The sequence below is a fragment of the Sinocyclocheilus rhinocerous genome, unplaced genomic scaffold, assembly GCF_001515625.1.
Source record: "Sinocyclocheilus rhinocerous isolate Xijiao unplaced genomic scaffold, SAMN03320098_v1.1 scaffold24, whole genome shotgun sequence".
NCBI classification, from domain to species: domain Eukaryota; kingdom Metazoa; phylum Chordata; class Actinopteri; order Cypriniformes; family Cyprinidae; genus Sinocyclocheilus; species Sinocyclocheilus rhinocerous.
In genome coordinates, this window is record NW_015647124.1 from 2510409 (window position 1) to 2534622 (window position 24214).

Sequence of the window (24214 nt, forward strand, 5' to 3'; positions counted from 1 at the left end):
ATATGTGACAGTTTGAGGCCCAATATGTTATGATTAGGGGTAGACAGATTTGTCATTTAATTATAACAAATGAGAAAATTGAGAAAATAAATGTTTTAAACTAAATAAATGTAATGTTTTCATACAATATTTACTCAATATAACACTGTACCCACCAAGAAAGATCAACCCCACTCTTTTGCAGGGCACCATGCATTAGAAGAGCTCCAAGGAGCAAAGTCAAGCTGAAGCGAAAGAAGAACAGCAGAGGGCGACATTCAGGCACAGTCCTGTTCAGAAAAATCCCCAGCAAGACCCCTGTGGAGAGAGTGCATAAAGATACAAATATAATATAATATAATTAATATAATATAATATAATATAACAATTTCTGACCTGCCAGAAGACCTGCAATGACTTGATGTGGGAAGTGAGCTAAGATGAAGATTCGAGAGAGGCCTACACATGCCAAAAATACTGCATACAACAGATACGGCACTGCAGCTAATATCTTACTGTAAGAGAGATAATTTAGTTCGTTTTACATATGAATAACTAACATTTCTATTATATCACGAGAGCCTTAAAGACAGACCTGCCTGTGCGAGTGTGAAAGAAGGAGGCCAGGAAAGAGACGATCACCCACCAGACAGCACCAGTGACCATGGCATGACCGGACGGACTGCCTGAGAGAGACAGACGAGGAATCGGTCAGTCAGCAGCTCGTTTCAAATGTCTTCACATCCGGAAATGGTTCAGGTAAAGTGATGTGTGATAAGGAGGTTTACTTTGCTGCTTTACCTGGGCCGGTCTCACAGGTAGACAGGAACTGCTGGACTTTTGGTGGGTTTTTAGAAAACAATCCAGAATGTCCAATCCACCAATAAGGCCTCTCGCCAAACAGGATCCTAACACAAAATGTCAACATGTGAAATCATGTGACTGAGAACTAAAATAATCTTAATAATCTATTATAGAAATAATGTAAATATTACTAGGTTTTACCCATTTGTCTGCAATAAGTTTTTAATAATTTAAAGGGGTCATATGATGCTGCTAAAAAGAACATTATTTTGTGTATTTGGTGTAATGAAATAATGTAGTACGATCACCTATTCTTTTATATATTTTAATAAGTACAGGTCAGAATATATCTGTCACACTGAATGACGATGGAACATCATTTCACCCATATTTTAACGTTATATTCACAACAGTTATTTGAAAAATTAAAGTAGACTTTACTTGCGTTTAATATGTTTTATGTGAGTATAAAATCACTTGCAAATCATTTATAAATTTCATTTGATTCGGACACCAAAATGAGACATCCTGTCTTTGACCCATATATATGATCACTTTGAATGCATTTAAAATGTTTTTTTTTTCCATGGAACATTATATATATATATATATATATATATATATATATGTGTGTGTGTCAATATCAATTTAATAATCTTTTGATTATTAATCAATAGTGCATTTAAAGTGATAAATATTATACATAAAGTGATGTATTATATTATATTACAAACGTGTATACAAAAATGTATACAGTTCAATGAAAACAGTACTAATAACACTAATAATAATAAAATAGAAATCATTTAATATACATATTACATATAACAACTTCCTTATAGACATGTAGATATCTATTATTTGCTCTGACATTCATTTCAGCTTCGCTTTCCGACATCCCAAGATGCAAAGCAATGCGTACCATTTGAAAACCAAATTAAGCCACTCTGATAAAGCTGCTACCCAGAGAACAGCGGTGCCGGTCCGTCGATGTGTGTAAAACACCACAGGAAAGACCAGGAGCACTGCAGCTTTCGGGTCTCCCAAATGAGAAGCAATTAGCCAGAAATCCTCGTAGCTTCTCGTTCTCCGCTGAAGCTCCTCCGCCATCCGAACGCCTTGGCGGTATATGGTCTCCATTATAGGAAGATGAATAAACGTCAACCAGTAAAATTAAGATCCCTTGTTCATCATACTATTATCTTACAGCTCATATATACATAAACTAAAGCGCATGTCAAAGACGCTCCTGCAGCTAGTAATCTGTCAGTTGTGTTGTTTTGCAAACTTCCACGTTACCGCTATTACGGTGGCCGCAGTGGGACAATCTTCACTAAAACGCATATTTTAAATGATATCCCTTGAATGTAGACGTAAGATTTCGTTATATTTGGGACCTGTAGTCGTAATCTTGTTAAAATACTTTTACTCATTCGATCTTCGGACAAACTTTTTATATTTGTATCTTATATTTATTGAGTACATGTTCAAAGAATATTTGCAGAATAATGTTAGAGATGGTGCTGTAATAATAAATTGGGCCAGTAGTAGATATATCCACACCGTATGTGATAAATGTACTGATGTAAATACATCAGTTGATACTGAATTTGCCCTTCTCTCTCTCTCTCTCTGTTATTTTGGATTGACTTTAAAAATGGACAAGATATTTTTTTTTCAATTCAATTCAAGTTTATTTGTACAGCGCTTTTCACGATACAAATCATTGCAAAGCAACTTTACAGCAAATTAAGTTTCTACAATATTTAGTGGTAGCTCATCAGTGGTGACTGTCAGTCAATGTAGATATGGCAGAAATGTACGGAAAAATCAATTAAAGACGTAATCAAACAGACGATGAACACTATTAACAGCAATTATTATATTAAGATAGACTCTTTTAAAGTTTTTTTTTCTTTACAAGCCCAAACTTTTCCGAAAAACAAAATTATTTTAATTTTGTTAATCTTTTTATTTATTTTGCAAAGTTTTACATTCACGAGTCAAGAATAACTAAAAAGAAAATAATAAAAAAAAAACTCATTATCAAACATTATCAAGATGTGCTTTGATGAAACCCTTCCAAACATGAAAATACAAAATAAAAAAAAACTAATGGAAGAAAAAAATTCTACAACTTTCCAAATTCATGTAACTGCCCAAATCTTGTTTATTCCGCATTTATATTCTGTTTTATATATGTTATTTATCTCACATTCTCTAAATTGTTAAATATTGCTATGTACTTTTTGTTCTATATTTGACTGTTATTCCTAAGCAATTTAAAAAGAAAGAAACAATAAACTGGTTCCTTTCCTGTCACCTGACGTGCCTCTGCGTCGTACGCCGCCACGCCGCCGCATGCGTTTACGTAAAGCTCGCGCTCCGGTTTCCCTGGCGGAGAAGATGGCGGCTCCTGGACCGGGGGAGTATTTCAGTGTTGGGAGCCATGTCTCTTGCCTCACCTGTTTAGGCCAACGTTTGCAGGGAGAGGTGGTAGCTTTCGATTACCCGTCCAAGATGTTGACTTTGAGTATCCTTTATTCCTCGCATATGTGCGTTTAAACGGCCGTACTGTGAACTGAGGCTCCGTGCGAGCGTGTTTATGTGTGCGCTAGTCGCCTCATTCAACGCCTGTTCTTGCTTTATTTACTTTCTGTGTTGTTTTCGCTTGGGTTCTTTTTTGCTAAGTTGATTTGATGTGGGTTCATAGTTGGAAACGTGTTAGAGAAGTGTTGTTTGTGGTTAGCGTGTTGATTAGCATGTCCTCGCCACCGACAGTATTAGCATGCGCGCTAAGCTAATGTCTTTCCAGTGCAATAATGGCAGCTCTCACAGGACATGTAACACAATATAAATTCTTTGTTTTTCATTAAGTGTTATTTAGGGAAAATACGCCAGGCTGAGTATCAGCCACTTGGTTTTCTCATAATACATGAGGTATCTACCTAGCTCTACTGTTCTCAGATGAGTTATATCAGACCAGACGAGTGTTGACACCCTGTGACCTGGCATGCGTGCAAGATTCAGGCTTTTTAAAAAAATCATTATTATGTTTTGGAAAGTACTGCCTATATAACATGTCTTTAAGGCTTTATGCCTGTAATATATTTATAAAAATCAAAATTAAAGTTTGCACGTTCTGTATCATATTACATCAGGCTATTATTGCTCAGATACTATGATGTCAAGTCACCTTTATTTGTATAGCGCTTTATACAATACTGATAATGCTGTGAGAATATTAAGCCCATCCGGAAGGAGGAAAAACACCTCTGTTTTATTCATAGGCTCAAACTGAGCAAAAATATGCAATTTGGTGCAGTTGTCGATATTTATAAGACCAAAAAGTGAATGAAAGTCTGATGCTTGTAATGCAAATCAATGAGATCTTTATTACAGACTGATTATATAGCGAAAATGATATAAATATCAGTTGTTACTCTACATCTGCCAATAATCTTGGTGAGCTGATGTTTAAATGCTTGGTTTTATGATCAAAGCTCTGTAGTTTCCAAATATATAATGCAATGCGATCCAATGTTGATTGAGAGATGAACAAATCTTAAGCCTGATGATGATCATATTTGCTACATTTTAACATGATTTAAAAAATAATAATAATAATTTGTATGGATACGTGGTTGTAAACTGAGTCCAGTAAATGTTCATTTTGCTATGTTAATGACAAATTATTCTTAGGATTACCACTAAAAAAAAAAGAAAAAAGATTTCATTACAAAAAGACGTGACCCACAACCTGAAAGTGGACTTTTTTACAATTATACTAAAAGGCGCTTTACTTTTTAAGTGAAGTATCATTGAGATGACAGAAGGCATGTAGATTGTGTGCAACAGGTTTTTCAGCAAAGTTTTCATCATGTGGATCATTTAGAGGCTTTAGAAATCCATGAATAAAATAACAGTATGCATTGATTTAAGGATAGATTGAATGGCTAAGCAGCATCTGGGGAGTGTGTTTGTGAGTTTTTCTGGTGTCTACAAAGATGGAGTCTGATTTTGACTTGTTCATAGTGATTAATGAATTAGTGTGCTTGTCACACAAGCGGTTGACCTTCATATATCTAGAAATCCCATAGTGTGTTTGTGAGTTTTTCTGGTGTCTACAAAGATGGAGTCTGATTTTGACTTGTTCATAGTGATTAATGAATTAGTCTGCTTGTCACACAAGCGGTTGACCTTCATATATCTAGAAATCCCACTTAAGTGTGACCTTTGATGGTTTGATTCTTTGACGTATTCAGCCTGTCATTTGTCACTTTTTTCCCCCCGTCTTATGTTTTGTTGGCTTGCTCAACCAGTTACTCATATTGGTCTCATTTGTTATATTTTCTATTTTGACTCTTTACTTGCTTTGTGTATGGGCCTTAAAATAATTGCTATCTAAACTTGTGGGGACTGAGTCAGAGCAGCAGAAGGAAGTGCTGATTTCCCAAAAAAAGAGGTTTCAACAGCTAGCTATTTGTCTTTTTTTTTTTTTTTTTCGACATAATCTTGACTTCATGTCTTCGTTTGGTTTTTCCTTAACCGTTCTCCTCCCAGAATGTCCTTCCTCCAGCGGTAAGCCCAACCTCAGTGACGTCATCTTGGTTAACTTAGCCTATGTTTCAGATGTGGATGTTATTAATGACCGCACTGAGACTCCTCCTCCTCTAGCATCCTTGAATATTAGCAAGGTAAGCTCACATTTTATGCTTAAATCATATTGAGAACCAAAGGTGTGTGGTACAGTCACAATTTTATATACTAGTATGAGTCATTTTAATTCATGGTAAGGTATGGGTCGACCGTTTATTGGCGCCGGTATTAAGCATTTTTATGATTATCGGTATCTGTCATTTTCAAAACCGATTCGGCGATAAAATAACTTACTTTTGTGACCAGCTGGATATGCAAATAGATGGTAACAATCGTGACAAAATATTTGGGTTGTACGTGTGTGTTTTGGTCACATTGTTTTAACTGTTAGAGGTTAGTGTCCTCTCAGCCTTGACAGCAAACATACTGCTGTTCTTACTTTCTAATGCAGCATTTAGACAACACATTATTTAATTTATAATTATATGAAAATATGCACTATAGTGTACTGTATTCTAGGGCTGCACGATAAATCGAAATGAAATCGAAATCGTGATTAGACAAAAGATGCGATTGTCATGCGTATCTTTCAATGAAGCACGGTTCTGTGATCAGTAGTAAATCTCCATCTCGCGCAGAAACTCCAAATACACCCCGCAGAAGAAACCCAGGAAATGCCTATAGCGGTTCCTGAATAAACAAAAGATTTAAATGCTTATATTGATTCAACATGACTAATAAACACACGACTACGGAGATATATGGTTTATCTGAGTTCTTATTATGTATATCTATAATGCAATGCTAATCGACGGCCTTTATCACTGCTTAGAATACTATGAAATATGTTGCGTGCTTTATTCTGTGTAAGAAGCCACATCATCTCACAGAAGGATTTATTTCAAACACTCGACTGACGTTATGAAGTGAGTTTGGAGTAAAAGCATGTTATTAAATGTGGTATTTTCACGTGCTTTCAGATGAAGCAGCATTTACTACACAGAGCCGTAGTTCACTGAGAAGCTACGCAAACCGCTGTCATTATCGCGAATGATTTCTTCGATTTCATAATCGTACGATTATATCGTCTGCAATATTTTTTTTGCGTAGCTTGTCAGTGAACTACGGCTCTGTGTAGTAAATGCTTCTCCATCTAAAAAGCAGGTGATGCAGATTTACTACTAATCACAGAACCGGCTTTACTGACAAGATGTGCATGACAATCGCATTCGATTAATCGTGCAGCCCTACCATATACACAGAGTTTCGTTGTCTGTTTTAAATCTGCATCTGAAGCAGCCTCAGTGTCAAAACAAACAGCACGTGCTGTCAGTGATTCACCTCTAGAGGCCGCTCTCGTGTTGTATAATGACAGCGGAGCTTCTCAGCTCCAGCAGTGGACGCAACCTGGAAAAACTATCGCCATGGATTTTTGCCGATAGTTCCAGCAATCAACTATCGGTGCCGATTAATCGGCAAAACTGATCAATCGGTCGACCTCTAATGTTAACGCCTATTGTACTTGTTAAAAAAACTTGGTACTTCAACTTAAGGTGTACTCTGTACTCAGAATCTGTCTGACTTTCACACTCAAGCCTTTAAAGCATCAACTTAATACACATTATCGTCTGTTGGTGTGGATGCTAATATTGTTATCGTTAGTGTTCAAATTCTTATTGCAAATGGACTTTTACTTAATTTTCCATACTTTATTTGGTTACAAACCAAAAGATATGATTATTCTTGACAATAAGTCTGCAATTAAAACAGCTTCACATTGTGACATTTTCAAAATAAAAACTCAAAAAAGAGAAACTGATATTTTGAACTGGCAATGGGAATTTTCAGGAATATTAATAATAATAGGTTTTAATTAAAGTGAACCGTAAATTAATTGTTAAAGTAAAATACATGTTGTGCTCCAAACTCCATGTCACACTTGTCCACTTAGTAATACATTTATCCGTATCAAACGGAACAGATATATATTTTGGTACGTTACACACACAATAATGACATTTTGTGACAATGACATTCCGTGATGCTGTGAAATAGACAATATATACACACCTGTGACTGTATGTCAATTTAATTTTTACGCCACAAGTAAGGGAAGTTTAGTTTCATTTGTTTGCAGCAAAGTATGTTTTTAGCATTACTAATATCACTGATAGCCACGCATTATCTACACCACAGAAGACATGTTATTGCAGATTTTGCATCATTTGAAACATTTTTACCATTGAACAGTTTATACACTCATGACATCCAGCCATCGGCATTGCTTTACAGTTAATTGGTAGACAGCTAATACTGCTGTTTTAAATTGTAAGCATTTGTTCCATGTTGCATGTTCCATTTTTTTTTCATCTATTAAACCTCTGTTGGTTTCATAAATATAATCATAGTGGCTTGTAAAAAAAAAATTTCACATATCATGTACCAGATGAACATGTGATGGTAAATAATACAAGATGGAGAAGATCTGACAGTTTTGACTTATTTTTCCACAGCTTGCCAATCGGGCAAGGACAGAAAAGGAAGACAAGTTGTCCCAAGCCTATGCAATCAGTGCTGGGGTGTCAGTCGAGGGCCAGCAATTATTCCAGACTATACACAAAACGTAAGATTTGCCAACTTTACATACATTGTGAAACTAAATGCATTGATTAACACTTTTGGCTGAAGTTTAAAAGCATGCGAGATGAAGGCTGCAGTCAGATCTGTAGCCTAGAAATGGTTTTCTTCTACCAGGTCCTGAATTTTGTTTTGGAAAATGGGGGAAATTCCCCCTTTAGGTGGCTCTTATGGGGGGATTTTTTTAATTTGTGGCGGTGTTAGGGTATTTTTTAGACATTTTTACACTACAATCATCCAACCTAAATGTTTGTGTTTTACAATTTATAATGTTGATGATTCATATTTATATTGTGAGGAAGATACTTAAAAAGAACTTTGATTTCAAACTCTGAATTGAATATATTTTAACTAAAAAAGACAAGTAAACAGTTAGTAATAAAATAAGAACAGATAAATGACAAGCAATGGCACAAACAAATACAATAACAAGATGCAACTAAAATGAACTGTGCTTTAAGTTTTTCAGGTAGGTATAACCGTAATATTCAGGTACAGAAATACCACAGAAACTGAATAATCTGTTTAACGTTAAAATAACACCGGTTAGTCTTCAATGCATAAATAAACATTTATGACAGACAGCAGCAGGTATATTTAGGTTGCTGTCTCTTTAAGACCTCATGCACAGATCTAACATAAGTTTTGTTACTCAACTGGTTACGTTCACTTAATAGCCTATATACCGACAATGTTTAGTATAAATTGACTGTTTACGTGAATACTCATCAAGACTGGGCATTTTGACATAATTTTGTATGTATTTGGCCGTTTACGCGCAATAAGGCGCAACACAACTTCTTTCTGTAGTCGCGATGAAATGATGCATTCCGTCATCTGTCCCAAGAGTCACGTGGAAATATTTACGGGAATTTCCCGCATTACAAGTGCGGAAACTGCAGGAATCGGTAGAATTATGTGCAATCCCACGGCGAAATTCAAGCCCTGTCTACATTCAACAAGGTGGTCTCCCTTTGTGGGGTCTGACATGATGATTGAATTAAAGCACAAGGTCAAGTTGTGATTTCAATAAATGCAATAATTTACTGAGAAATCAAGCCTAAACATTGAAGCATAAAATGTGTATCTGTATTTGATCATGTTAGATGTTGTTGCTGGTGTGCCTGTCTAGAGTTTGTTGTTTGATCTCTTTGTTTTCTAGCATCAAAGACTGTAAATGGCAGGAGAAGAACATCATTGTTATGGATGACGTCGTAATCTCACCACCATACCAGGTGGAGAACTGCAAAGGCAAAGAGGGAAGTGCTCTGAGTCATATACGCAAAATTGTGAGTATCACGCAGTATCTTTCAATTCAGTAGTATAGTTTTCATTTCAGCAGTGTTACTCCTTCTCCTCCAGTGGCATCCATAGGTTTTACAAGATGGACAATATTAAAACAAAAGGTAGCAGTCATTTTTAAGTTATCTCTCAAAATGCAATATATTTCAAATGTATCTCGGACTCCTGACAGTAAAGTCATTCCATTGGTCGATGCTTAAAAGACATAAAATGGCAATTGTTAATCAAGTCTCCTAACAACTAAATTGTAGACAACAAATAATATGATGCAGTGCCGCCATTTGATCTACAAGTGCTTTTTTGTGACATCAAACACTCTCATCACTGTGAAATTGGCATTTCCGTGTCAGATGTTTCCCTGCACAAGTATTTTCTAGTTGGAAAAGTGCAATAAAATGCATTGCCCACCTTTGTACTGGTGAATCTGAGGGCGAGATATGCCTAGTCATATTTTCTTGTCTTTTCACCACACTGGATGCGACAAAGTGAACATTGCTAATCCAATTGTCCTTTCTGTCAGAGAGCTGGAGTTCGTTAGAAATAGAACGGGGCATCAGTTTACTGTCATGGATTTGTCGTGTCACTGGGTTCTGTTTACTTTTGTCACGTCGCACTGCTCGTGTACTCGTTGTTTTGGTATTTGTGAATCTTGTGTATTCATCATCTGCTTTATGTACCTGGCACTGGCAGTATTTTCACAAACTTGTAACTTACATGCTTAGAGCAGAACCATGCATCGTTCGTTTATATTTCTACATGGCTCCCTGCAATACAACTATGATTCTTCAATCGCGCCGTCTAGTGGTCTGTTACTGATTCAACCACAACTTCTACAACTGATAACGGAGCGCTCAAGCGGGTACTGTGAGACATGATGAGGTAATTAAAATGTCAAATTAATATTTTGCGTTCAATTATTTACTTATCAGGCAAGCATGATAAGTGGGAAAATTACACCGTGTGGTCTTTATCACCCTGCAGAGGTTTCTTTTGCAAAATAATCTGCTGACTATACACTATCCCTCAGCCTTGCCGCGCCCCCCAGTTTGGGAACCACTGCTATAAGGTGTTTTAAGAGAGCTAATGTTGTGAATAATTTATCCATAAAATGTCATCACTTATGTTTATTTTGTTCAATGTCCATATGACTTTTAAAAGGAGATCTTGGGCAGAATGATGAATCAGTTACTTTATCATACGGCTAATTACATGCTGAATTTAGAGTGTCGCTCTGCCTGTCTTCTCATTTTGTATGCCAAATATATTTATTTGTATTGTAAAAAATAATTGTATAATAATTGCAATTGTACAATAGTAATAATTGTTCGATCAAAGCCTACTGATTAATCAACGGTTAGTTGATTAATCGTTCCAATAATCAATAGATTAATCGAGTATCAAAATAATTTTGTTGCAGCCCTATGTACTATACATTAGGGTTGGGCGATGTCTACCAAATTGGCATCGGACGATGTCTACAGTGAAACATCGTGATGGACGATGACATCGGGGGGCGGGGTGGGGTTAGGGGTGTGCCCGAAGCGTGAAACAAATAACGCGTTCTATGGAGACACTAAAAGGTTAGCCGCTTGCTCGCGGTACCCTGTTGCATTACAGTACATAAAAGTTCACTTACCACATACACAGAGTAAGGAGAAATGTCTGATAGGATGATGGCGAATGATTTGCAGATCCTGAGCACCAATGACAAACATCTAATCTTGTCAAATGTGTAGTAAGTTCTGCCGCTCCATAGTATAGAGTCCTTGTGATCGCGAATCTCAAAATTGAAAGTGAAAGTAAAATGAGAGCGCGCAATCGAAAGCGGTTTCAATAGCGGCTCCCTGATGCCCGCAATTTATATACAGTCGCCTATACTTACCCAATGATATAATTGCGAGAAAAAGAATTGAAATATTTTTTTTTTTATCCACCCATCTCGTAGGCTATTTATTCCCTTTAGGGTTTCCGTAGTATACTTCCTTTCCGAACACGGAACTGGGATGCGGCAGATTGTGGGAGAGGGGGTGGTGGTGGGGGGGGCGAAGGAATCACGATGTCAGCTTAACATAGTGATGTCTGTCAGCCATCGGCGATGGACGATGGCATCGTCTATCGGCCCAACCCTACTATACATTCATATATGCACTATTTTACGTATTCCTTTTATATTTTACTTAACCTGTTGGTGGAGTCATATTTAATCTCCGTTTGAATAAATCTGTCATGAAAAATTGACAAATTGGAAAATTTCAACACATTGGAGCACAAACTGAATTATATAATTAAAAAGTTGATATCAAAGCCGCCTTATGTGCAGTTGAAATGTTTGTATACAACAAAGTTTTTATTTGAGTGTTGATTGGTAAATTTTAAAATAAATATCAATTGAAATTGAATTAGATTTTTCCTTATTCCTTCCAAGTGCCCTGTAAACATATATTTATGCTGTTTTGCATTAGAAAGCATGTATCAGTTTAATTCTGTCTCTGAATAGGCTGTTAGTACAGTAAATCGATGGATAAGTGCCTGATGGTGATTCCTTGTATTCAGCTCTCATATTGATCACTTACTATGACTTGCTTGTCTCTTTCTTTTCAGGTTGAGAAACATTTTAGAGATGTGGAAAGCCAGAAGTCGATGCAGCGTACACAAGCACAGCAAACACAGAAGGACTCGTCTTTATCCTCCTGAGGGGGGGGTGGGGGTGGGGGTATGGCTCATCTGGGGAGAGCACCATGGGCATCAAGGGCCTAACAGCTGGTCGAAACCAGCGCTCTTCTCCCCCTCTGCGGTGTAGTCCGAGGGTGGATGCACCAAGGGCCTAGGGTCTGGAAGATCAACAAAAGAAATTTTAAAAGGCAAAAAAAAAAGCAAAAATGTTTTAAGAAAAAAACGTGAGAGTGAAAAGAGTTCATTCTAAATTAGACTTTATAAAGATAATTTAAAACACCAACCATCAAACAAACCATAGTTTCTTTGACTAACTTACAGTGTCTTATCCCCTCTTTGCCCCTTCTTCCTCCTCCTGTGTTTCATCTGAAATAGCTTTTCATATTTTCTTCTCTCTTACATCCCTCCTTCGCCTTCTATTCCATTTTGTCAAAAAAATCAAACCAGTCAGAAAAGCTTGTTAGCTTTTACTTTTTATGCTTTTTTCTTTCTTTTGGCTGATTATGTTCTACAATTGTCTGTCTGTTCTGTATTTTAAACAAAATGTGACTTCAGATGCCACAGGTTACAAAGGACATTTTCTAAAATAAAAGTAACAAAAATTCTGACTGTAATACTGTACTTTCAGTTGCTTTTCAGAAACTTTGAACACACTATGCTTGCAAAAGGGGTAAAAAAATTTTTGGTTTAAATGCTGAAACACTGTTTTACGGGTTCTAATCAAATAACGTTTGGTTTGTTTTGCAACAATGCTCCTATGGGGAGTTCCTTAGATTAACAACATTGGTATGCATCTGTTCTGTAAGCCGTACATGGAATAGCTGGATAACCTTCTACATTCTTCAAACCAGTATACCACAATGCAATACTCTTGTCATTGCATCTCAAATGTGATATATGAGCCAAAAGTAAAATTTGCTAAGTTAAACATGCATCATGAGCACGTTCGCTCTTACACAAATTAAGGCCTTAAAAAGGTCTTAAATCAGAACAGTCTTAAATTAAAGTCATGGCATTACATGTTGCATGCTCTGCAAAGAATAAATGGCTTCTTTAGTAAACATCCTTAAATCAAGATATATTTACTTAAGAGATCATATCTTCGATATATAAATTTTTTTGAGAATGAATTTAAAAATAATGGAGATCTTTTAGTGGTTGTGTTTTAAAACTTTGAAGCGTTACTAATACAAATTGTGTGTTCCTTGTGTTCCATTTATTCCTTAAATTTGCTTTGGTTTTAAAAAGGCTTAAATTTACCTTCATAAAGCCTGGAAAAACACAGGTTTTGTTTCCCATAATATTTTAAACTTTTTATTTAGTAGACCGTGTAGATTATATTCAGGCCTACTATTCTATGCCAAAAGCAAGCATTTATTCTCTAGTGGCATGTTTCTTCCTGGAGTATTTTTAGAAATCAGAAAGGAAATGTAATTCTAGGTGCCTGTGTAATTAAAATATGGTTTACTAGTCACATATCTAAAATATCTTTAGCTACAGACTGCTGACAGCCTTTGGGTTAATTACACAAACAGAGTTTCAATGAATTATTTATCACTGCTATGTGAATTATGAAGGGTTTTGACTTCCCTTGACCCTATTATGGCGGTGTGAAAAGGTCTTGATCTTGAATAATTAAGGATAAAGGTTGGATTATTACTGTAAGTAATACACATTGTTCCATTCACACCGCTGGAACCGGTTTCCATCTCTAAAACCACAATGTAGTACACGTCAAAGATTTAACATGGTGTAAGACGCTCCTTGAGGTTTCTATTGAGATCTTTAGAGGAGCGCATATGCTTAAGTGTAAGACTACACGTCCTGCTTCTAAATTGATGGACCGTTCAATGAATTATTCAGTATGTACCAAGTACTCTTGTTTCTTGAGTGATGCAGTGTGCTTTGATAAATTGAAGTCGACCTCAGAGACTTCAAAGCAGGGTTGCATGTGAGATGCTCTCCATCCAGGTGCAGAATTTAAAGTGTTAGCTTCGGGTTTCTTTTTAAATGGTGAAGCAAGAACGAAGGGTGCAGGTGTACACCATACACAATGTAATATTGTTCAGTTTTCAAGTTAGGGTAGAAATCTGATGGAATTTGTTAAGGAAATATGACTAAGGCTTGTTTCTGCTCAACCAGTGACTCCATATTCGTCAAGACCGACTTGTGGTAAGTACAATTAGAGCTGTAATTTCTATATTGCTATAAGCACGAATGAATGCCTTCACAGAAATTTGATCTATGCACATCTGTCCAGGAAGAAAGTTGACCAACATAAAAGCGAATAACTCTTATTCTGACTGTGTGAAATTATAAACGGATTAAAGGATTTGGAGCTCTTTATATAATTTGATTTCTCATGCCAAGCCACAAATCCTTGTAGATCTCAGACTGCAAGCTGTTTGAAAAGGCATCATAAATGCACCAAATATACCAGTTGACTCTACTTCTTTTCAGCTCAACTTGAGGGTTCTGCACTGAGGACGAACAAGACCAGTGTGCTTGTTAATCTAGAACGTCTACAACCATTTCTTTCTTTTTTTGAATGGAGACTCTTTGAGCTGTGTTGAAGATGCTCTGCATCGTATTTTTACCCATCACTTTCCTCATCGTGGGGAGCTCAAAGCTCTGCCCTCATCAGTGTTCTTGTTACGACGCATCTGAGCTGGTGGACTGTCGATCCCGAGGGTTCACTCACATTCCCCACAGTATTCCACATGGCACATGGCTCCTGGATCTCAGTGGGAATAAGTTGTCGGAGTTGAGGAGTACCTCCTTTACTGGGATATGGGCTCTCCGGGTCCTTCTGCTTTCACAAAGCAACATGCAGGTGGTGCATTCTAAGGTGCGTTCAGTTTTGCTTGTCTTTGCAAATGTATTTTCCCATCTACACTCTTAAAAGTGAAGATTCTTTATTGGCATCAGTGGCTCCATGAACAAGCCTTATCCATGGAATCTTTGAATTGCACAAAAGTTTATTTTATATATATGGAAAATGGTTCTTGAGATTACTGGTTACTGAAAGGTTTTTGGGGAACCCAAAATGGTTCTTCTACGCTCTTAAAAAGAAAGGTGGGGTTTCCCCAATATGGGGTTTTCACAACAATACAATAGAATAAATATTTTTGGTTCCTCAAAGAACCTTTCAGTCAACAGCTATTAAAAGAACCATTTTTTTTCTTAGTGTGAAGAACTTTTTGATAATCTAAAGAAACTTCCCACTATACACTTTTTAAAATAAAGGTTCCAACAGGGTTTTTTTTCCCTCTGTGATGCCATAAAAGAACCATTTGGGGTTCCCTAAAGAAATTTTTAGTGAACAGTTCTAAAAAGATTCACTATTTACTAAAGAGTGAGTAGAAAGTTTCCATGGATGTTAAAGGTTCTTCATGGAACTACAGTGCGTGCATAATTACTATGCAAGTTGTTATTCTGATCATTTTATATCCAAGCACATTTTACCAATTCCAAATCACATCAATCTAAATAACTACTATTCATTTAGTCTTTAATCATTTATAAATGATATATAATTGTCTATGAAGGATGGAAGTGAAAAACGCCTTATATTCAGGTGTGCATAATTATTAAGCAGGTTTTCTTTTACAGATAAAATGAGCCAAAAAGAGATGGTTTCACACCTAATTCTTTCACCTTAATTCTTTTGCAGTTAATGTGTCTTTTCTTCTCCACCAGTTTTTTTCTAACCTTGCTGACCCAATGAGTATTTCGCTCTACTATGGTCATGCCTTAACTTTGCAATTTCTAGTATTGCATCCTTCTCATTGCCATTTAATAATTTTTGACTTTTCAGTTTGAGTTAAATCTCTTTTTGGCTCATTTTATCTGTAAAAGAAAACCTGCTTAATAATTATGCACACCTGAATATAAGGCTTTTTTCATTTCCATCATTCACAGACAATTATATATCATTTATAAATGATTAAAGACAAAATGAATAGTAGTTATTTAGATTGATATGGTTTGGAATTGGTCAAATGTGCTTGGAAAAAAAATATGACCAGAATATCAACTTGCATAATAATTAGGCACGCACTCTATAGATGCCCAATAAAGAACCTTTTTTCCAGTGGATGTTTAAGGTTCTGCATGGAGCCATTGATGCCAAATAAATAACCTTTTATTAATAAGAGTGGAATCTTTCCATTCTGCAAAAAGTTCTTCCTATTGGAAACACTAAGAAAAAAAATGGAACCCAAAATGGTTATTCTCTGGTTCTTCTGTGGACTACAAAAGAAGACATTTTGAAAAATGCATATTAAGTGTTTTTGCTCACTCAATGAAAGTGTCTAATGTTGTATTGCACCCTCATTTTATGGACAAAAACATTTGAAACATCTTCAGAATATCTAATGTGTTCCACAAAAGAAAGCAACTCACACAAGTTTGGAACAATATGAGGGTGTTGAACGATTATAGAATTAAGTGAATTGTCCATTCAAAATGTATTCCTCTACTTATATCTTTGGTCTTTAAATTGCAGCTTTACAGGATCATTAGTTGAACGTGCCATGTTTCTGTTCCAGGCTCTTTCCTCTCTGACCTTCCTGGAAAAGTTGGACCTGGCTTACAACGAGCTCCGTGTCATTCCTCCAGATTTCTGTCAAGGGTTGACCACTCTTAAAGATCTCAAGCTTTCCCACAATGCTCTGGAACGCCTTGAGTCCCACTCTTTGGAGGACCTAGAAAGTCTCGAGAGGTTAGATCTCAGTCACAACCACATTCAGGTTGTCGAAGTTGGGGCATTTCGTGGACTTACCATGCTAAGGCACCTTAACCTTGCATGGAATCAATTGACAGTCCTCCAAGGAGGCCTGCTCACCATGCAACAAAGCCTTGGAGTTCTTTACTTGAACCACAACAATATCTCCAAGATTGAAACGGAAGCTCTGGCCCCCTTACAAACCCTCAGCATTCTGAACTTAGAAGCCAACCAGCTGAGAAGCCTGAAGTTTAAGACGTTCCTAAACCTTCAGACGCCCAGCACGCATCTGCAGATGTCGGAGAACCCCTGGACGTGTGACTGTGAACTTCATCGCGTCTTCACTAAGATACTCCATGTCAGGCATCTCCACGTGGACGATTACATGAATATCACGTGCCATTCTCCGCTCTTAGTGGCTGGAGCATCTCTGGGTTTGATGCACAGTCAGCTGTGTATCGCAGAAACAGCCACTGTCCTGATCATTACCGGAACTGTGATGGTCACTGTGGTGGGCGCCTTGGTTATGGCAGAACGCAAGCGCAAGAAGCAAAAAATGAACCTGGAAAAACAAGGAAACGATCCTATGCCTTGGGAGTCTCACAAATGAAGAAAGTCAGCAGCTGTTAGCAATACAGTCTTATTTTACACAACAGGTCTTCATTTTTGTGCATGTAGTACATATCCATATTCACTTCAACGTGAAATCAAAACTGAACCTATTTACTTTCCCAATACATGTTCCTAGTCTTATTATGAATGGTCATTCTTCATCAAAATATAAGAGTGCTGCAGGGATGATACATTTATGTAGGTCAAAACCTAAAAACAAGCATTTCAGCACTTCTGGTTCCATTTGTCCTGAATGCGTTTTTTTTTTTTTGGTTAAATGCCTGAAATAGTCCGTGATGAACACGAGCTCAAGATATTTTTTACATTTTATTATACAACATAAAATACATCAGTAATAGCCCCTTGTGATTTTCTTAATGCTTTTACATGTCTTGAAAAAGGCGGTTGCTAACAAGTGTTTAAATCTGTCTTGTTATATTATTGTGCTCTTGCAAACTATTCAAACTCAAACTTTTACAGAAAATGTTTTTTTTTTTTAATACAGACTGAAAAAGTTGTCAGAAGCTTAACGGTGGGATGTTGAAGTCATGTGACTGTGGTGTAGTTCCTTTATAACCAGGTTTAGCTTTCTGGCAATTGTATTTGGGCTTCAAAATTGATGAAAGTTGTTCATTTTGAAGATTATCATGCAGAACAAAAAGTGCATGAATCGTAAAATTTTGTTTGTAAAAGAGCTTATTTAAAAGCCAGTGGAAAAATTTTTTGATGAGGGAACCATGTTGGCCTATACAAAAATATAGCCTCACTGCAGCACTCTAATCAATATGAATTCAATATGGATATTTTCCTTGCTCTGAACAATGTTGCATTACTTGTTTGTGAACTCTGTCATCCCTTGATCTTGCTAATTGTAGAAAACCTGCTAAAGGAAATTAGAGTTTGTGTGTCAGTACTCAAGTGTTCAGTAGTGATCTCAAGCTGAATGACGCATGAAAAGCCACAGAGAAGGTTTGTTTACCTTTTGCAACTCAATACCGGGAGCACCAACCTGACCTTTGGGGACGGCCTGTCATTTTATTCAGTTACTTTAAATATGCATAAGTGGATTCTAGTAAATAATGCAGTATTGTGTTCTGAACCATCATTTTCTTGTTGACCAATTTATTTGCCGAGTCGTTCAGAGAACTTAGATTTTAAACTATTGCTTTAGTATAAGTTTTGTACACTTTGAGTGATGATATTTTATCAATATCTATCTATCCGTTCATACATACATCTATTCAACCGTCTATCCATCTGTTCATACGTCCATCCATCCATCCGTCCGTTCTTCTATCCATCCATCCATCTAAAAATGCCACGCAATAATCAAAAGATTTTGTAGGTTCCGTACAAAACATTTTTAATTGACATTGTGATGCTTTTATAGAAGTTGTATAAGGAATGCAAATTAAATACAAGCAGCAAAAAATGCAATGGCATTTTAAATGTCAGTAACATGGGGGGGGGGGAAATCCCACATTACTATACAGCTTAAGAACATCAAAACTGACAATAATGTGTTTCCAAACTACCCTTAATTCACCATTCAACTTTAATTTAACATTTAAGTCTCAGTCGTTCTTAATTTTTAAATAATGCATTAAAAATGGAAACAAACGAAACGTAAACAGTCTTTTGAAGACTTTGTGCTTGCAGATTCCAGAGCAAGCTGGGAATTGTATCCTCAATACCTTTGAGTGCACTGTCAGTTTCAGCACATTATTCTCTTTATCTTCAGCAAATGCTTCCATGAGACACATGCTTGTCCTAAGCACTGCCTGTACAGAGCTCATGTCCCTGTATCTTTAGCTGTCTGTGGCTAGAATAAGCACCGCTCCGAAGATGCCGAGGTTCTGCCCGATGAGCTTCATCTGGTTCCAGAACTCCACGTGGCAGGTGCGGTGCCAATAACCTATGTTGCCGTCAATGAACAGCACAACCAAAGGTAACAGAACTGCCAGGATCTGGGAAGCCACTCGCACATAGCAGCCCGAGAGGTAGGAGAGCGCTAACACCCCGAACACAACCACCAGGAGCTGGACCGTGATCTCACCACCAGGAATGTGGTCCAGGTAGGCCAGCCGGTCTTCCTTACTGTGCTGTAGTGAGTAAACCTGGAGGGGAAATAGTGTCAGTGATGTTAACCTTATAAAGTCTACAGTCTCATATTTAATATGCACATTTCTAAGGCCTCTAAATGATCAAAACTTTGCTGAGAAACCTGTTGCACACAATCTGCTCCATGCCTTCTGTCGTCTGATTGATAGTTCAGACTTTTTTTTCCATGCCTTCTGTCTTCTGATTGATAGTTCAGACTTTTTTTTTCTTTTTTTTTTTTAAATCAAGTAAAAGTTATTTTAGTGTAATTGTACAAACGTCCACCTTCAGCTCGTGCTTCACGTGTCTTTTTGCTGTGAAATCTTTACTGAAATAAATGTAAGGATAACTTATATTGTTACTAATATTTCAAGATGAACAGTTACTGGACTGAAGCAACTTAAGTTTACTTAATTATCTATACATCATTTTTTAGAAAAAGCATGTTTTTGAGGAATGTTTATTTGTTCATCTCTCAATCTTTTTATTGCATTGCAGTTATGTTTTGCTCATAAAACTAAGCATTAAATGTCATCTTAGACACATTATTGAGAGATATAGTGACAACTGATGTTTAAATAATTTTTATGCAAGTAGTCTGCTATACTGTTATAAAGGTCTCATTGATTTATGTTGCAAGCATTAGAATTTTATCTAACTTTCTGGCCATGTAAATATCAACATCTGCACCAAATTGCATATTTTTGCTCACTTTGGGCCTCTGAATGGTGTTTTCCCCTCCATATTCTCACTACACCATACTATACAAATTATAAAACCCTAATGTATCAAATATGATAAAACATAAATCACATATGCAAACCTTTTTTATATATATATATTTTGTGACCGCTCAATCAAAATTGAACAAATTTATTTATTATTTCATATATCAAGCTGCAGCTATTAAGATATTAAAATTACAAAATAAGTTTATTAGTTAAGGTTTAATTCGTTTTAATTGAATTAATAATGCTTAATTTACTGTACATTAAAGTAGTGTTTAAAGGGTTAGTTCACCCAAAAATGAAAATTCTGTCATTAATTACTCACCCTCGTGTTGTTGCAAAGAAAACAAAAATAACAACTTTATTCCGCATTTTCGTCTCTACTGCGTCACTTTGGACGCGCGTTCACGACAGTATCATGACACAAGCGTGTGGCGGCGCCAACGCTGACCCAGATCCGGCGTGATGACGATTCGCTTCGTAACTTTACAGTTGAACCACTGATGTCACACGGACTACTTTGTCGATCATCTTGGTACTTTTCTGGACCTTGAACGTGGTAGTTACCTTGCTGTCTATGGGAGGGTCAGAGAGCCCTCATATTTCATCAACAATATCTTAAATTGTGTTCCGAAGATGAACGAAGGTCTTACGGGTTTGGAACAACACGAGGGTGAGTAATTAATGACAGAATTTCATTTTTGGGTGAACTAACCCTTTAATTGAAGTTAGTGAGCCATGTCAATGATTTTATATATTCTTAGTTAAATGCATACATATAGTATTTAAAAGAGCAACTTTTATCTTATAACATATTTTACAACTGACAAGTTTAATTTATTTCTACAGCTTTTCCAGGCCTGCAAATCACCATATTAAAATTCCCTAATATCCCTAGGTTTTCCATAACTGTGGGGATCAAACTACAGCACTGTCTGATCTGTTTCTGTGAGACTAGCAGTGATGAAATGAACAAACTCACCATACATATCAAGTAAATCCCCAAGAAGACCTGTCCGGTGGACTGCAGTGAGCGTGTGCGAGGTTTCTGTCTGTAAACCTCTCCTGCTCCACTGGCCAGCACCAGAAACCCTCCTATGATGGCCATGGCTCTGGAGTACATCCTCACCTGCGGCGGTTATAAATACATACATAGGAGGTGAACGCTGTGGCTGGTCTCACATTCATATGAATGAATCTAAATTGTCTACATTTCCTCAAAACAGAATCGAATTACAAGCAATGGATGATTGACATTCCAACAAAGCTTCCTTTGACCGCTGTATTATGATCAAAGAGAGATATTACGGCAGTTATATAACACTATATTGCAGATGGCTAATCTCTTGGGTGGACGTGATATGAAAAATGGATTTGCATGAGCAGTCAGAGACATAGGAAAACCAACAAAAGCAGAACAACAACTAAATGTGTAATTTGTTAAAATTCACAGGTTAATTTCCATGTTAGCAACAACACATTAACCAATGGTGTGAGTGGTTTGAGGTCGGACTACGTGTTTTTTGTAGGCCAAAACCTGGACACAAGCATTTTAGCAATTCTGGTTCCATCGTCCTGAAATCAATGGGGTTTTTAAAAATGAGTTTCTGTGAGGTCTGTGGTGAACACAAGCTCAAGATATTTTCATGTTTTATTCTACGACATAAATCGTGTTCATAATCACACTCGTGCAAACTATTCTAACTCAAACTTACAGGGAAATTGTATTTAAATACAGACTGAAAGAGTTTCGGAAACTTGGGAGAAATTAAAGCGGTCACAAACTGAGAAATTTAAATTCCCTTGATCTTTTGACATATAAGAAGAGGTCATTGTTCTATAAAAACATCCTGTAAGTTTCAGAACTCAAAACTTTCCCATTAATCTAAAAGCAGCTTATATTGAAGCCAATCTGCCAAAACGACAGGTTGTGGAATGTGACACTTTATGATGTAATATGGGCCTTTCGCACCACGGGAACCTTTTCATAGTACCAGAACTAGTTGTGGAACTACCCACTTTTTGGCGTTTTCGCACCGCCGGAACTGGGTGTGATTTTAGTACCGGACTGCCTTTTTCGAGACCCAAATTAGTTCCTACTCTGGAGCAGGGTCTAACCAGCACAACTGGTACTAGCCGTGACGCAAGTAGACATTGATTGGCCGAACGAAAACGCCCTCACCCGCCATGATTTAAAACGCCGTGTAAACATACTGTAAACATTGTGTCAACTTATTTCGCAAGTATGGAGAACAGCGATAGATGGACATCGTCCCAGTACTTTAGTACTGTACATTTAGTTCTGGAACTAAAGCGGTGCGAAAGGCTCTATAGTGTGGCTAAACCCCGCCTCCGCAGAAGATGATCAACTCCTGCTTCTACATCACTGCCAGTTTAGCCCCGCCCACCGATTCTACATCACATTAATAAAAAAGGCAGTTCATGACCCCTTTAAAGTCATGCAACCTTGGTATAGTTCAATTATAGCCTATGTTTAGATTTTTTACTACTTTGACGATGGATTTAGGCTTTAAAACTCATAAAAGTTGTGTTCATTTGTGAAGCTTATCATGGTGCATAAGAACTAAAAAAAATAATAATTCTGCAATAATTCAAAAGCCAATACAAAAAAATTACTATTGGGTTTTTGTCGAAGCAACCAGGGCAATGTGAACAGGTTGGCCTACAAAAATACTTATAAGGCACAGTAATTACTTCTGCAGTTCTGTTTGGCGCCACAATAACACAGATATTACACTTCAACAATACAAGTTATACAAAAATGATTCCTTTTTGTTCAGATGAAACCAAACTGTATGTTTTTACCTTCAACCAGTCTGCATAATGGACCTGTCCGCCCACATAGGACACGTATGTGCTGAGGGCCAAATGAATGGCAGCGGCCAGAGCAAACCATCTTCTCTTCACCCCAAAGGACATGAAACTGGCACACAACACTGCAGCTCCTAAATCTAAGTACAGGTAAGGCACCTGGATGTCTGGCTTCCTAAAAAGACAAGAAACAGTTGTTTAAGTCAATGGATATTAGCTACATTTAAGATTTGGCCAACTTCATAAGGTTAAAAGCAGTGGAAACTATGGTTGTCAACTCTTTGAGATGCGCAAACACCACTGCCAAATCCAGTTAAAACACGAACGCTTTCATTGTGAATGTTCTTTTGTTAAACTGCTGCATGTCACGTGTTTATACTGTGTCACTGCAAGCATTTAGTTGGGTTTTTTCACGTACCGTTTCACATCCGCTCGCTCCGCGAACAGCATCAACATGCTGAAGCAGTTCCAGAAGCCGAACCGGGTCAGGATAAAAGCTCCGAACTGAGAGAAAAATCTCAGGGCTTTTTTGCGGGTTGCAGCAGCCATGGCTCAGGATGGCGGAAGTATCATCTCCTTCCTAGGGATCGTGAATGAATCGCTGTTTTGAATCGAATCTTTTGAACGAATCAGTAGAGCGATTCGTCTTCGAACTGTTGTCGTAGATGTCAATGAATATTAGTATAGTTTAATATAAATACAAATTACACTTAGGTTACACTTTTTTATTTTCATTTTCTTTCAAAATGCAGATGTTTAACATTGTACAATTTATGCAAATAAATAAATAAACAGAAAACTATAGAAAGGGGTAATAATGTGAATATAAAAATATCAAATAAATGCTTAAATACATTTTTATTCAAAGATTCTAATATGACTATATTTCTGTCAACAAAACCATAAATTTGCGGGGGGGGGGGTTATTTTTTAGTAAACTTGCATTAATGAATGTGAAATTTGGTCAAATATAATTAAGTAAAAGCGCTTTTCATCCTCTACAATATTTAATAAAGCCAAAAAGTAATTTTTTCCGTAAAAATGAGAGAGGTCTTGAATACTGAATATGTTTGACACATTTCTGTATCTCACGCTACAATATAACTGAATAAGTACAATGCCAGCATAATAAAGTTCCAATAACATTGGCAAAGTACAAATTTCTCTTTGAAAAATTTCATGAGCACGGCTGCAACGTGGACGTACATACGTCGTGACGTAA

At 36.9% G+C, this 24214-nt stretch overlaps 4 protein-coding genes across 5 annotated transcripts in view; 2 read left to right on the plus strand and 2 right to left on the minus strand.

Moving 5' to 3' along the window:
- g6pc3 (glucose-6-phosphatase catalytic subunit 3) overlaps positions 1 to 2087 on the minus strand; it is a 3878-nt gene extending 1791 nt beyond the window's left edge. Inside the window, exons 1-5 of the mRNA XM_016513278.1 lie at positions 1706 to 2087; positions 781 to 887; positions 575 to 665; positions 376 to 494; positions 156 to 297 (exon numbers count right to left, since the gene is read on the minus strand). Of these exons, the coding sequence (XP_016368764.1) occupies positions 156 to 297; positions 376 to 494; positions 575 to 665; positions 781 to 887; positions 1706 to 1923 (677 nt within the window). The 5' untranslated portion in view covers positions 1924 to 2087. The remainder of the gene's footprint in view (positions 1 to 155; positions 298 to 375; positions 495 to 574; positions 666 to 780; positions 888 to 1705) is intronic.
- A 1024-nt stretch (positions 2088 to 3111) lies between these two features.
- lsm12b (LSM12 homolog b) lies at positions 3112 to 12432 on the plus strand. 2 transcript variants are annotated; one of them, XM_016513374.1, is made up of 6 exons: positions 3112 to 3316; positions 5347 to 5480; positions 7896 to 8005; positions 9182 to 9308; positions 9382 to 9425; positions 11923 to 11997. In XM_016513374.1, the coding sequence occupies exons 1-5, from the start codon at positions 3145 to 3147 to the stop codon at positions 9391 to 9393; spliced, it is 555 nt and encodes a 184-aa protein (XP_016368860.1). In that variant the 5' UTR covers positions 3112 to 3144; the 3' UTR covers positions 9394 to 9425; positions 11923 to 11997. The 2 variants fall into 2 exon arrangements, with proteins under 2 accessions (XP_016368860.1, XP_016368859.1); XM_016513373.1 differs by lacking the exon at positions 9382 to 9425 and having other exon boundaries at positions 3114 to 3316; positions 11923 to 12432.
- Positions 12433 to 14373: 1941 nt separating this feature from the next.
- LOC107708918 (slit homolog 2 protein) lies at positions 14374 to 17613 on the plus strand. The gene is made up of 2 exons (XM_016513279.1): positions 14374 to 14842; positions 16545 to 17613. Exons 1-2 carry the CDS (start codon positions 14570 to 14572, stop codon positions 17328 to 17330), a joined length of 1059 nt encoding a protein of 352 aa, XP_016368765.1. The 5' UTR covers positions 14374 to 14569; the 3' UTR covers positions 17331 to 17613.
- A 1070-nt stretch (positions 17614 to 18683) lies between these two features.
- Positions 18684 to 23600, minus strand: tmem101 (transmembrane protein 101). Its single transcript, XM_016513376.1, has 4 exons — positions 23411 to 23600; positions 22987 to 23167; positions 21143 to 21289; positions 18684 to 19449 (listed from the first exon to the last, which is right to left on the minus strand). Exons 1-4 carry the CDS (start codon positions 23539 to 23541, stop codon positions 19141 to 19143), a joined length of 768 nt encoding a protein of 255 aa, XP_016368862.1. The 5' UTR covers positions 23542 to 23600; the 3' UTR covers positions 18684 to 19140.
- Positions 23601 to 24214: the final 614 nt, after the last annotated feature.